This window comes from Rutilus rutilus (assembly GCF_951802725.1).
Source record: "Rutilus rutilus genome assembly, chromosome: 1".
NCBI lineage: Eukaryota > Metazoa > Chordata > Actinopteri > Cypriniformes > Leuciscidae > Rutilus > Rutilus rutilus.
The window spans coordinates 70,506,418-70,519,754 of record NC_140209.1 but is presented as its reverse complement, the minus strand read 5'-3'; the positions used below and the strand labels follow the sequence as shown (position 1 = coordinate 70,519,754).

At 35.3% G+C, this 13,337-nt stretch overlaps 1 protein-coding gene across 1 annotated transcript in view; it reads right to left on the bottom strand.

Annotated features, from left to right (window-relative positions):
* The window catches only part of ern1 (endoplasmic reticulum to nucleus signaling 1), a 45,350-nt gene extending 32,257 nt beyond the window's left edge, over nucleotides 1-13,093 (bottom strand). The window contains exons 1-3 of the mRNA XM_084406029.1: nucleotides 12,876-13,093; nucleotides 5,381-5,501; nucleotides 1,161-1,194 (exon numbers count right to left, since the gene is read on the bottom strand). Of these exons, the coding sequence (XP_084262155.1) occupies nucleotides 1,161-1,194; nucleotides 5,381-5,501; nucleotides 12,876-12,947 (227 nt within the window). The 5' untranslated portion in view covers nucleotides 12,948-13,093. The remainder of the gene's footprint in view (nucleotides 1-1,160; nucleotides 1,195-5,380; nucleotides 5,502-12,875) is intronic.
* Between the last annotated feature and the right edge of the window lie 244 nt (nucleotides 13,094-13,337).

Here is a 13,337-nt window from a genome sequence, read left to right as displayed (position 1 = left end):
TATCTGAAAGCCTATAACCGATGTATATTTATATTTGAAAGCCGATAACCGATAACTATTTATATCTGAAAGCCAATAACCGATAATCCTTTATATTTGAAAGCCGATAACCTATAATTATTTATATTTGAAAGCCGATAACCGATAATTATTTATATTTGAAAGGCGATAACCGATATATATTTATATTTGAAAGGCGATAACCGATAATTATTTATATTTGAAAGGCGATAACTGATAATTATTTATATCTGAAAGCCGATAACCGATAATTATTTATATCTGAAAGCCGATAACCGATATATATTTATATTTGAAAGGCGATAACCGATATATATTTATATTTGAAAGGCGATAACCGATAATTATTTATATTTGAAAGGCGATAACTGATAATTTTTTATATCTGAAAGCCTATAACCGATGTATATTTATATTTGAAAGCCGATAACCGATAACTATTTATATCTGAAAGCCAATAACCGATAATCCTTTATATTTGAAAGCCGATAACCGATATATATTTATATTTGAAAGCCGATAACCGATAATTATTTATATCTGAAAGCCGATAACTGATATATATTTATATCTGAAAGGCGATAACTGATATATATTTATATTTGAAAGCCGATAACCGATATATATATTGGCAGATAAATCTAAATATAAATTTTTATACAGTTTTTGAGAGCCTGATTACAAGAACCAAAGTCTCACCATTAAAATCCATGTCCCAAACACACAATTATGAGAAAGTGATGTTCTCATTATGATTTTATGTAGCCGATATTACAGACTTGCACTGCACATGTTGCACTTTGCTGTATTTTCCTTTCAATCATATTTCAAGCAATTTAAAACCATCATGTTGAACAGTGCGCTTCTAAAGTGTCTAAGTAATCCATTAATTATCTTCTTTAATATATCAAAATGTTCTTATCGGGTCGATAACGATAACATTAAAAATCAACAAATATCGTCCGATGCCGATATATCGTGCATCCCTAATTTTGCATAAAGCTAATGTTAATGAAAGACTCAAATTGGTCACTATAAACGGTCATTGTATGGACAAGAACTGTGTAAAAAATACAGGTTTGGAGGATTATAATGATCCACATGCACAACCGCTCAGGTATAGGTGAAAGAAAGCTTACTCTGACACATGCGTCGGGACTTGCAAAACAGGATCTGCATTGGGAATGAGAGACATTTCGGTTAAGAGATATAAACTTTATCACAGGCAAATGAAGGGATGAGCAAACATGAAGAAAAAACAAAGCAAACTAAGTGTTGGGTGTCAAACCTAACAGAGATTAATCCATTCACATAAATGAATCCATTAGCACTTTCTCCTCCCAGTATCTACTCTATTTTATATAAGACCTTCATATAAACAACAATTCTATTTTATTATCACACATATTTTAGAAAGTAATCAAACCCATCAAATAACACAAATGGAAAAATGACAAAGCTCTGGAATCACAGTTTAGTTAAACTCTCAAACAACTTCACAATGTGCATCGTCAAACCTCACTGGTTTAAATCAGCCAATGGCCACCCAGTAAAAAACAAACTAAAAAAACAAACAAACCTGTATCTGTTGACCACTAGAGATATAACGCATGAACAAATGATTGGTAAAAATGATTGATATAGAGCTCAAGTGATACAGGTGCGTGTTTATTAACTATTTTACCGTAGCTATGTTTCCATCCACCTATTTTTATGCGCATTTTGGGAGATCGCGTTAAAAACGCCGTATGGAAACGCAAAGATGCACATAAATTGTGCATAAAACCTTACGTGCTCAACTGAGGCGGATAAACGTTTCATCCGATAAGACGTGCATAAACTACGATCATGGAAACACATTTACCGAACAAATCTCTCGATGCACAGCAAAAAAAAACTCATCAGAGGCTGTGATTGGATAACTGGAGTAGCCAGCGGACCAATGGCATCGCAGCGTCTCAAAATGTTGGTTTGGTGGTTCAGAAAGTTTAATTCCCTCCAGAAGCGTCTCGCACGATTGCATTCCCGAACACCAGCATCCGAACGCAAGAGAACATTGCAGCGTTTATTGCGTTTTATTCAGTCATTACGTCGTTTACGATGGAGGAAACAAGAGCCACAGTTTCTTCCTTGATTGCAGCAACTTCTGTTTTTATTACAGATATTTTGTGCCAATTTCCAAGGAAGTGGTGATTTTGTTCTCTTGAACACATGAGAAGGAAACACTACTTTTGTGCGATATTCCAATTTTGTACGATATATCGGCCAACATATCGGTATCAATAAAAAAAAAAAATTGTCCGATATATTAAAGCCGATAAATAATGTATGATTTCCTTCAGCTGAGACACTTCAGATGCGCACTGTTCAACATGATGATTATGAATTGCTTGAAATATGATTGAAAATACAGTTAAGTGTAACACAAGTCTGTCATATCGGCTACATAAAATTATCATGAGAACATCATTAATTGTGTGTTTTGGACATGGATTTTAATGGTGAGACTTTTGTTTTTGTAATCAGGCTCTCAAAAATTATACAAAAATTTGGATTTAGATTTATCGGCCAATAAATCGGTTATCGGCTTTCAAATATAAAGAATTATCGGTTATCGGCATCGGACAAAATTTGCATATCGGTACATAGTTAAACTTGAAACTTTGGATGGAAACACAGCTACAGACTTCAAATATAGTAAATTATATTACATTTTTGGAGCAAAAACTCTCCAATATATGAAACAGACAAAACAGTAAAAATAAAACTCCTGGATGCTGATTGGTCAGTGCCGATTTCTAACGCTAACTTAAGTAAAACGATCAAGGTCTTGAATGTCTCCTGTGTGTTGGCAATATAAAAGTGTCGGTTACACTTTATTTTAAGGTGTCACTGTCAAAGTGTAATTATATATTTAAGTACTGAGTAATATTAATTAACTACATGTACTTACTATAGGGTTAGGGTAGGATTAGGGTTTAGTTGAGGGTTAGTTGGATGTAATTATACATAATTTACTGTTATTACTACGGTACATGTAGTATAAGTATATAAGTACATGTAACAAATGTAACAATGACATTGTAAAATAAAGCGTAACCAAAGTGTCTAGCACTTATGTGAGAGCCGGACCACAATGACAACGCACTTAAACACAGACTATCAGGTCCGACTGCACACTGTGTGTTTGTGTGTGTGTGTGTGTGTGTGTGTAGAGCAACGGCCTGCGTGTTTGACTGGCTCAGCCTGTGCATCAGGTTTCTGAGAGACAACAGGATCAAATGCATGTGAATATTGAAAAGTAGGGCCAGTAATGGAAGATTCCACTCAATGCATGTTAATAAACACCGCAGAACATGCATTAAACCTTCATGTGCTGTTTTTCAAGAGGAAATGAGCTGAGCAGACGTGCCTGGCCTTGATGACACACACAGTTTGTGCACGGAGGAGTTTCAAAATATTATTGCGTAAGGAAACCTGCTTTCATTCCAGCTGCATGCTGGGAAAACCCAGAATACCACCTCGTGTCATAAATGCAGTGAAAACAATTGCTTAATGCTTTTAATATTTCCCTCGACAGATATAACAATTCAAATAGCAAGTCAAAGTGAAAACTGCTTAAGTTCGCCAAATTCTCATCGTATTCTTCATGGTATATGAATGGAAAAGTGCATTTTTTTTCTTCTTGCATTCACTAAATGGTTCTGTAATGTGTCAGAGTGCTTATAAAGTACAAATATTGCATTTAGTCTTTAAATTAATATGAGGTCCTATATAAAATTATTTGGAAAAGTATTGTGTAAAATAGTTTAAAGTGTTGAAAATGAAAATTCGGTAATTTTTTCCCAAACCCATGAGACTTCCGTTCATCTTCAGAACACAAATGAAAATATTCTTTTAATATTTTTTTTCCACATGAGATCGTAAAAGTAATCCATATGAATCAACTGCAAGTATTTTGAAGAGAAGCGATTAATATATATGATGAACAGATTGAATGTATGCTCTTATTCACTGTGATCAGCACACACACACACACACACACACACACACACACACACACACACACACACACACACAGATCTTTAAATGTGGTCAAACACAGAAGCTCAACCGTGCGTTACATGCAAAAACAAACCCGAACTGGTTTTTGTGGAAGCTTAGGTGTGTTTGTGTGAGACGCGAGAGCAAACCTCACTGGTTTGCAAACCTTATTTAATGTGCTCTATGTGTGACTGTCAATCAATGTTTATATATATATATATATATATACATATATATGATCAAAAGCCCAAATTTAATCTGTTCATCATATAAAGTGATCGTGTCTCTTCAGAAAACTTGGATTAAACTGCTCGATTCATATGGATTACTTTTACAATGTCTTCTTAATATGTGAAAGTTTTGGTTGCATGAGACTTTCAGTGGAGAGACAGAAATCTCTCAGGTTTCAATTAAGAAAAAAAAAAAAATTCATTTATGTTTCGAAGAAGAACAAAAGTCTTATGGGTTTGGAAAGACAAGAGTACATTTTCACCAATCAATGCGCTTGAAAGCTGAAAACCTTTGATTACACCTTCCATAATACTTTAAAAGTATAATAAACTGGTGTGTTTCGCAGTACAATCATATTCTGATTTACATATCCTGGTTGTTTTCTTTATTTTATAAAAAGCACAATGTTTTGTCAGTGTTCACAAATAAAAAAAAACAGACCTTTTACAGTTTCGAATGAAGTCTTACTCATGTCTGTATGACCATAAATGACGGAGTATTTTAAGTTGTTTCCACTGTTATAATGTGCTTTCTTTGCGCATCTGCCATTGACACCGCATGTTAATGAACTCTCACGCTCAAAGAAAACAGCACAGGCTGAGTCAAGCGTGGCCTTTAAGTCAAAGACGTTGAGAAACACTGCAAACAATAGTGCTGGTGTTTCACTTTCACTGTGATCTGAGCTCATGATCGACCTGCGTTTACAGGTGCTGTCTGTAACCTTTTCACCCTACTAAAGCATAAAATATGCTTGCATATATTGAGGAAACATAAGTTCACATACTCGTTTCTCTGGAAAACACTTCTACAGCCGGTTATTTTACTGTGAAATGTGCGTTTCCAGGCTGGAATGTTTGTTATTGTTTTGGTCTGTGATATTGCACGTTGCCAATTTGCACATTTTCGTTGTCCATTGCATTCGTTCCTGTTGCGTGAGCTCAAACTGGCGACCCGTGTGAGCAAAGAGTCTGTGGAGGCGGGAAAATAACGATCTGGGACTGCAGTACCTATTTCCACCACTAGTTGTCAATCTTACAGACTGCACCTTTAAAACTAACACGTATTTGTACTTGATTATGTGTACCTTCTTTCAGGGTCCACTTGATGGTTCCAGATCTCTTGCTGACGGCGTGAAAGTTCCCGTCCAGCGTGGACACGAAGAGCAGACTCTCGGGCACTAACACCGTACTGCTGACGCAGGAGCCCTGCACACACACAATCACTTTTCTTATTCTTTACAACTTTCTTAAAAACAGTAGTGGCCAAAAGTGATGTCTGGCCTAGGAGATCGACATCTACACCCTTAATTCACATATTACTAAACATCTGTTGAAGATTTTGTAAGCATATTGCGTAGATGTGCTTGAAGTCAATGGTTTTATCTGTGATGATAATGCATTAAAACATGCTTTTTGGGACAGGCTGTCATACAAAGTAGTTATGAACACATGCAAAAAAACACAAGAGAGAACCAATGGAATATTAATAACTCATTATGTATGAGTTTTTTTAGTTTATGTGCATAGCAAAATAAAACCTGCAGCTGTAGTTTGCCTTATTTGCCAAATAATATTGTCAGAAAAACAAGTTTAGGGTTTTGTTCTTCTCTCATATTTAAAATATTTGACAAAATTGAAAATATTTTCCTCATATTTTGATGGTTTAACCAAACTTGTAAGGGTCATTAAAAACAAATATCACTTTTGGCCACTGTAGGTAGTAGAAATACTTCTCAAATATGTGTAAGTAAATGTGTTTTATGTTTAAAACACATTTACTTACACATATTTGAGAAGTATTTCTACTTTTTACGTAGTTTTACGTCAGAGCCGGATGTCGGATTCACAACATGTGTGGCCGGACATATTTTTTTCACAAATAGAAAACATGAATAAAAAGGAAGTAAATACTCAAACCCACAGTAATCGAGTAAGTCTGGGAATCACAGTTTCTCATAGACCAGATAACACCACTTATAAATACAGTATAAAGTGAACATGACACTGTAAACTACAGGCATTTAACACAGGCTATACTTATATAAGATCATCTGGCAGCTGGATTTTATGAAGTTTGCTGGCATTAAAACGCCAATTATTGGCTGATGTTGATCATTAAAAAATATCTGCCTTGGAAACAGATCAGTCGCCCACTACTTCTGTGTATTCAGCCGTCTGAAGCCTAAAATAAACATGATTTGGCTGAAAACATATTATACTTCTGCTGGATGTCCGATGGAAGAAAGCACTAAAAGCTCTGCATTGTTTCATGAAACGCAGTGAGAGAACTGGAGAAAACACTGAACATCTGAACTGACAAGGAACAAGGAACTGAACATCTGACTAATTAAAGCTGGGGATTAAAAATTATTACCGATTTGACGATAAACTACTATGAAACTCATGGCATTTATTGTTTTTGTATTTGAATTTGCTGCGATTAATTTACTGCGTCAAAGCATTTAAAAAATAATAATTCACTCAAATTGATTAAACATTTTTAAACAGACTTCAGCAATTAACATTTTGTCGAAACCTCTAGTAAATTACACGTTATTTTTAGGGGATGCGCGATATATCGGCCACCATATCGGTATCGGTACCGATATATGTTTATTTATATTGTTATCGTTATCGGCCTGATAAGAAAATTTGTCCGATATATTAAAGCCGGTAAATAATGTATTATGTCCTTCAGCTGAGACTCTTCAGATGCAACATGTTCAACATGATGGTTTTGAATCGCTTGAAATATGATTGAAATCACTTGAAATCAGTGCAACAGTCTGTCATATCGGCTACATAAAATTATATTGAGAACATCATTGTTTGGGACATGGATTTTAATGGTGAGACTTTTGTTTTTGTAATCAGGTTAAAATTATATGAAAATTTATCGGATTTATCAGCCAATATATCGGTTATCGGCTTTCAAATATAAAGAATTATCGGTTATCGGTATCGGCCCAAAGTTTTCATATCGGCGCATCCCTACATTAAGTATTATTGTTTTTGTATTTTTATTCACTGCGATGTGAAAAACTGGCAGTAGGGGTGTGTTATGAATCATTCATTAAAAAAATATATTTATTTATTTTTTATAATTAACTCACATTCACATTGATCGGCCGATATATGATCATTTATAACATTAACGTTATCGGCCCGATAAGAAAATTTGGCATATATAATAAAGCTGATAAATAATGTATTATTTCCTTCAGCTGAGACACTTCAGATGCGCACTGTTCAACATGATGGGTTTGAATCGCTTGAAATATGATTGAAATCACTTCAATAAAGGAAAATACAGTAAAGTGCAACAGTCTGTCATATCGGATACATAAAATTATCATGAGAACATCATTATAATTGTGTGTTTGGGACATGGATTTTAATGGTGAGACTTTTGTTTTTGTAATCAGGTTAAAATTTATCGGATTTATCGGCCAATATATCGGTTATCGGCTTTCAAATATAAAGAATTATCGGTATCGGCCCAAAGTTTTCATATCGGCGCATCCCTACATTAAGTATTATTGTTTTTGTATTTTTATTTACTGAGATGTGAAAAACTGGCAGTAGGGGTGTGTTATGAATCATTCATAAAAAAATTGTTTATACAAAAACGACATACATTGCGTTGAAATTGTGATGATAGTTATACATTTTTATCAGTTCATGAATCAAATCCATGCCCTTGGCATTGCTAGCGCCGTGAATACCAACAGTCTCTTTCCCTTTTTCTTTTTAGAAGTGTAACTTGATACTTGAATCCAAAAGTTGCTTCAAACAACACCCAGTATTTGTAGATTTAAAAGAAACGCTTGAAACGAGGAGAGAAACGCACAGTGATCACTCCCGGCCTGAAGCTAAACCTGACCTCTAGACAGACAGTTGTTCAATAAACACACAACCCGTTCACCTAGAGAAACTAGTCTGACTCTGGTGTGGCTTTCATTAAACAAAGAGACTTCGTGATACACACACACACACTCTACACATTGCACTGGACCACGTGCTGATAATGTGTTTTAGTGGCTTGAATCGGACGGTTAGCGAGTGCAAACATTGCACAGCTGTGAGATCTCTCACGACCTCACATGGACTCGATCACCATCGAAACACAGCCACACACACTCTTGGTTTCAGGAGAGAACAGAAAACATCTGCTGAAACACTGACACACACACACACACACACACACACACACACAATCATCATCACACTGCAAACGTTCCTTCAGAGATACTTTAGCATGACACGAAAATCAACGGGATACATGTGCTTTACTCCTCAGTGTCGTCTACTTACTATAACGCACTTCATGAATAAATATTGTTGAGCATTAGGTCACAGGTTAGGCTCCGCCCACAAAACACATGGTCTAAAGTAATGAACTATCAAGTGTGAAAACACTTATTTGTGTATTTAAGTGTGTGATTAGCAGGTCCACCCAATCTCTCTCACACTTCCACATCCTCTTTCTCCAACGGCACAGCAAAAGAGGGAAATATCAGACACTATTTTAATAGAGGTTGCAACATGTGCATTTATTAAAGATGACGGACACATACTGCTACTCAATCAGGGCTCGGCCATATCGGTATCGGCCGTTATATCGTTATCGGCCCGATAATAAAATTTGTCTGATATATTAAAGCCGATGAATAATGTGTTATTTCCTTCAGCTGAGACGCTTCAGATGCGCACTGTTCAACATGATGGGTTTGAATCGCTTGAAATATGATTGAAATCACTTCAAAAAAGGAAAATACAGTTAAGTGTGTAATATCGGCTAAATAAAATTATAATAAAAACATTATAATTGTGTGTTTGGGACATGGATTTTAATGGTGAGACTTTTGTTTTTGTAATCAGGCTCTCAAAAATTATATAAAAATTTGGATTTAGATTTATCGGCCAATATATCGGTTATCGGCTTTCAAATATAAAGAATTATCGGTTATCGGTTTCGGCCTAAATTTTCATATCGGTGCATCCATGATAAAAATAATAGTCATTGCAGATTATTTGTGTCTATAACAACAGCTGACAGAGTGTATAATGAGTGTATATTAGGGATGAGCGAGTACAGCATTATCTGTATCTGTATCTGTATCTGTTAACCATATGAATTATCTGTATCTGTATCTGTACTCGGACTGGGCGGGGCCTAACCCGGAAGTGGGCGGGATTTAACCCGGAAGTGAGTCAGGTTGTCTTAAAATGGGCGGGGCTTTAACCGGTATGTTATTTTAAGCATGCAATTGATATGGGTTGATCAGAAATTGTTATATTTATTGCTGATTAAAAAAATATTTACATGACAGCATCAGCATTGAGCTTCAGATCAATGGTTTTGATCACGATAACAAACGAACTACAGAACAAGTTTTGCAACAATGAATACAACACATGCTGTTGCAATTATGAAGTAAAATGTAATGAACAAGAGTTTTCATCTCAACTAGGGCTGGGTGATATGGACCAAAAGTCATATCCCGATATATTTAGGCTGAATTTCAATATACGATATATATATCCCAATATTTTTTATTTTTCATGTTTTATTTTTTCAAAATTTGTTAACACACACACAAGTACTGTCCCCCTTACTTAACATAAATTGTAAGAATATGACTAATAGTAAAGACTAGTACTAATAAATAAACATTATGCCAATGTTAAAGGTATTAAATAGCAGTCCCAAACTAGTTTTTGTTAATACAATGTTGGTATGAGCCACTAGAGTCATTTAAAAATATAAAAAATAACACAAAGAAAAATAGTGGCATTTTGGGGTTAATATGGAAATGACAGTTACCATGGTGAATACACAATACTAACAAGAACTGTTAATGAAACATGGAAACTGCTCCTGGTAAATAGAATGAAAATCATACCTGCATTACTTTTATTTTGTGTAATTTACATCGTAACGGCGTTGCATGCTCATAGTTTCTTTTGCACTTTATATACAGTGAGGCGATACACAGCGCGCAACGCCGCATTTGCGCGTGCAATTGAGTGTGCGCTACGACTACAGTATAACGGCTGACAGGACAAGAAAGTCCATTTTTCTGAGGTGAAAGACTTTATTTCATGTTATAACATAACATGCTCTAAACACGCACGCAAAGTGGAAAAGGAGGGGCGGGGTGCGGGGAGCAGTGCAGAGAGCTCCGGGTCAGCAGCTTGCTTGGAGCAAGGATCACAGCGCAAATTTGAACTATATGCGATATGGTATGCGATATGTTCTAATTCCATATCGCATTAAAAAATAAATAAATAAATATATCGATATATCGCCCAGCCCTAATCTCAACATAACTTTCTTTTTTTTTCAATCCGAGCACAGATATTGACTCGTATTACTCGTATAATACTCGTACTCGACAAAAGTGCTTTATCCGTACCGGATACTCGTTTCAGCCGAGTATCCGGCTCAACTCTAGTGTATATAATGCATAAAATGTACAACACACATTTATTTTATCAGCACAGCCGATCTATTGTAGTATTACTAGTTATTTAGGATGTTAGCACTATTATAAAAAGCTTGAACACCGTTGGCGTAGTGATTTAATTGCACGCAATTCTGAAAACGCCTACAAGATGGCGGAGTTTATCGGTGAATCCGATATTACAAAACCGATACCCAATTAAATATCGGTAAAACCGATTATCGGTTGATTTTTAGGAAGTTTAAAAGTGTGTTGTGGAAAAGCTTACATACAATATGTTAGCACTATTTGTTTTGTTCTCTCCAATGAATTATTCTCATTTGAAAGTCAATTAGATAAAAGTGTCTGCACAATTAGTGAATGTATACTTATGTTTAAATGCACATTTCTTTAGCTTTCAAACAGGGCATTTTAAGATGATATTTTGGGGAAAGACGTTAAATGCAGAAAACAAAAGTTTTTTTTTTCTTAGATAATCAACATTATTTGATAGCTGAGAGTTGCAGTAACTGCAACTCTCAGCTATCAAATAATGTTGATTATCTAAGAAAAAAAAACCATGGACGGCCTTTCATTCTAGACAGCAAAACAGATCAACAATAGAGTGATAATTAATATTGAATATGTGTTGAATGTCAATAACATGCTACGACTGTGATGATAAGAGATCTACATCTATCCATCATGAGTCACACACACTTCCTGTGAGCTACAAGTCCACACACACACACATGATCGGAGGAACGTCAGGAGAATTAAACTAGACGTTATGCTGAAGCTAACATGGATGAAATCAATAGACTTACAGTCCTTACACTGTATAAAGGTCAACATTTTGATTAAACCATCAAAATATGAGGGAAATATTTTCTATTTTGTAAAATATTTTAAATATAAATCATATAAAACATGTCATTTTCACACCTCAAATTTGTTTCATGAATTCCTGTTAAAACAAATCAAATAAAGCATTTTAATAAATAGGCTAAACGTTAATAAAGGGATATGTGAGCAGACTGAGAGTTGTACGGTATGTAAAATGTCATGCATTTATTAAATATTCCTGGATTATGTTGATCACAGGCACAATGGAGAAAGTCTTGATCTTTATCACTGATGTCTGAGGATCTCAGTTATCAGATCGAGGTGAAGACTGAAGAACTGTAAATAAATAAATACTTTAAAATGTTTTAAATAATGTAATTGTTTGATATACTTTATTCATAACTTGCACATCATAACAGCTGTTATACATGTCATTTTTTTGTATGTATAGGCATTATTATCTTTTTTATTGTTCTTCACTGCCAGTCTTCACCAAAATTGCGTAAATCTACTGTGATGTTTAGTAAATATTGACCGATATTGATTTTTTATGACCGATATCATAAAAAATGACCGATATGATCGAATTATTTGCATGTTTATGTGCCTGATAACAGATATCTCATTTGTGCATTAACGGCTGTTATGTTAAATAAAGCTTATTAATTAAGAAAGGCAAGTTATTTTACCTATTGAACACCGTTGACGCAGTGATTTAATTACACGCAATTCTGAAAACGCCTACAAGATGGCGGCGTATATCCGATATTACAAAACCGACACCCAATTAAATATCGGTAAAACCGATTATCGGTTGATTTTCAGGAAGTTAAAAAGTGTGTTGTGGAAAAGCTTACACAGGCTCAGGTCCAGTTCTTCACACCGTAGACAAAGGCACTCTTATCCATTGATAAAAAAGGATACTATAGTATAGGCTAGTGAAGCACAGACTCATGAAAGACTCAAAACCTGACGATAACTCTCTCTTAAACACTAGTGATCGGGTCTACTCTTATCATATAAAGCTATTGTCCTGATGTTTCTGCTCAGATCACAGCATGCATATACTTTTGCTTATCAGAAATATCTTCATTGTCCATAAAGTCACATTAAACAGCAGGCAAACATAGATCAGCCAATGTTCAATGAGACCCAAACTAACAAGCAAAAGACTAGACAGGGTCAGAGGTCAGATCAGCAGTGTTTAGACTCATGACTCCAGTAGTAATGAATACAGTAGTACAGAACTGATCCGAGATCAGTGAAACAGTGATGTTTACACACTCACCATCAGACTCCAGCATATGAGCGCAGATATAATCCACACCAGAGCCCTGCTACACACTCCCCACGCCATCATACACACATACAGAGACACGCGGAGTACACGGCTGATATCGGCTCGGTTTACGATCGTTCACTGTGTCATTGTAGCGTTACTAGTGAACAGACGGGTTCAATGCGTTTATCAACTCGCTTCCTCTTACTGCTCCTGCGCATGCGCACAACGCGCTGGGGGGCGGGGCTAAGACACGACGTCACTTCACCTTGGACCGGAAACGAGGAGTCATATTGTATTTTTTGTTGTTGTTATTAGCGTATAATGTATATATATATATATATATATTAATACATATATATAAATTACATAAGAGTAAATTAAATAAGTTATATTGCGGGGGTAGTAACATATGAAGAGTAATTGTTCATTTTTGTGTGCAAAGAATCTCTTTTTGAAGAATTTTTATTT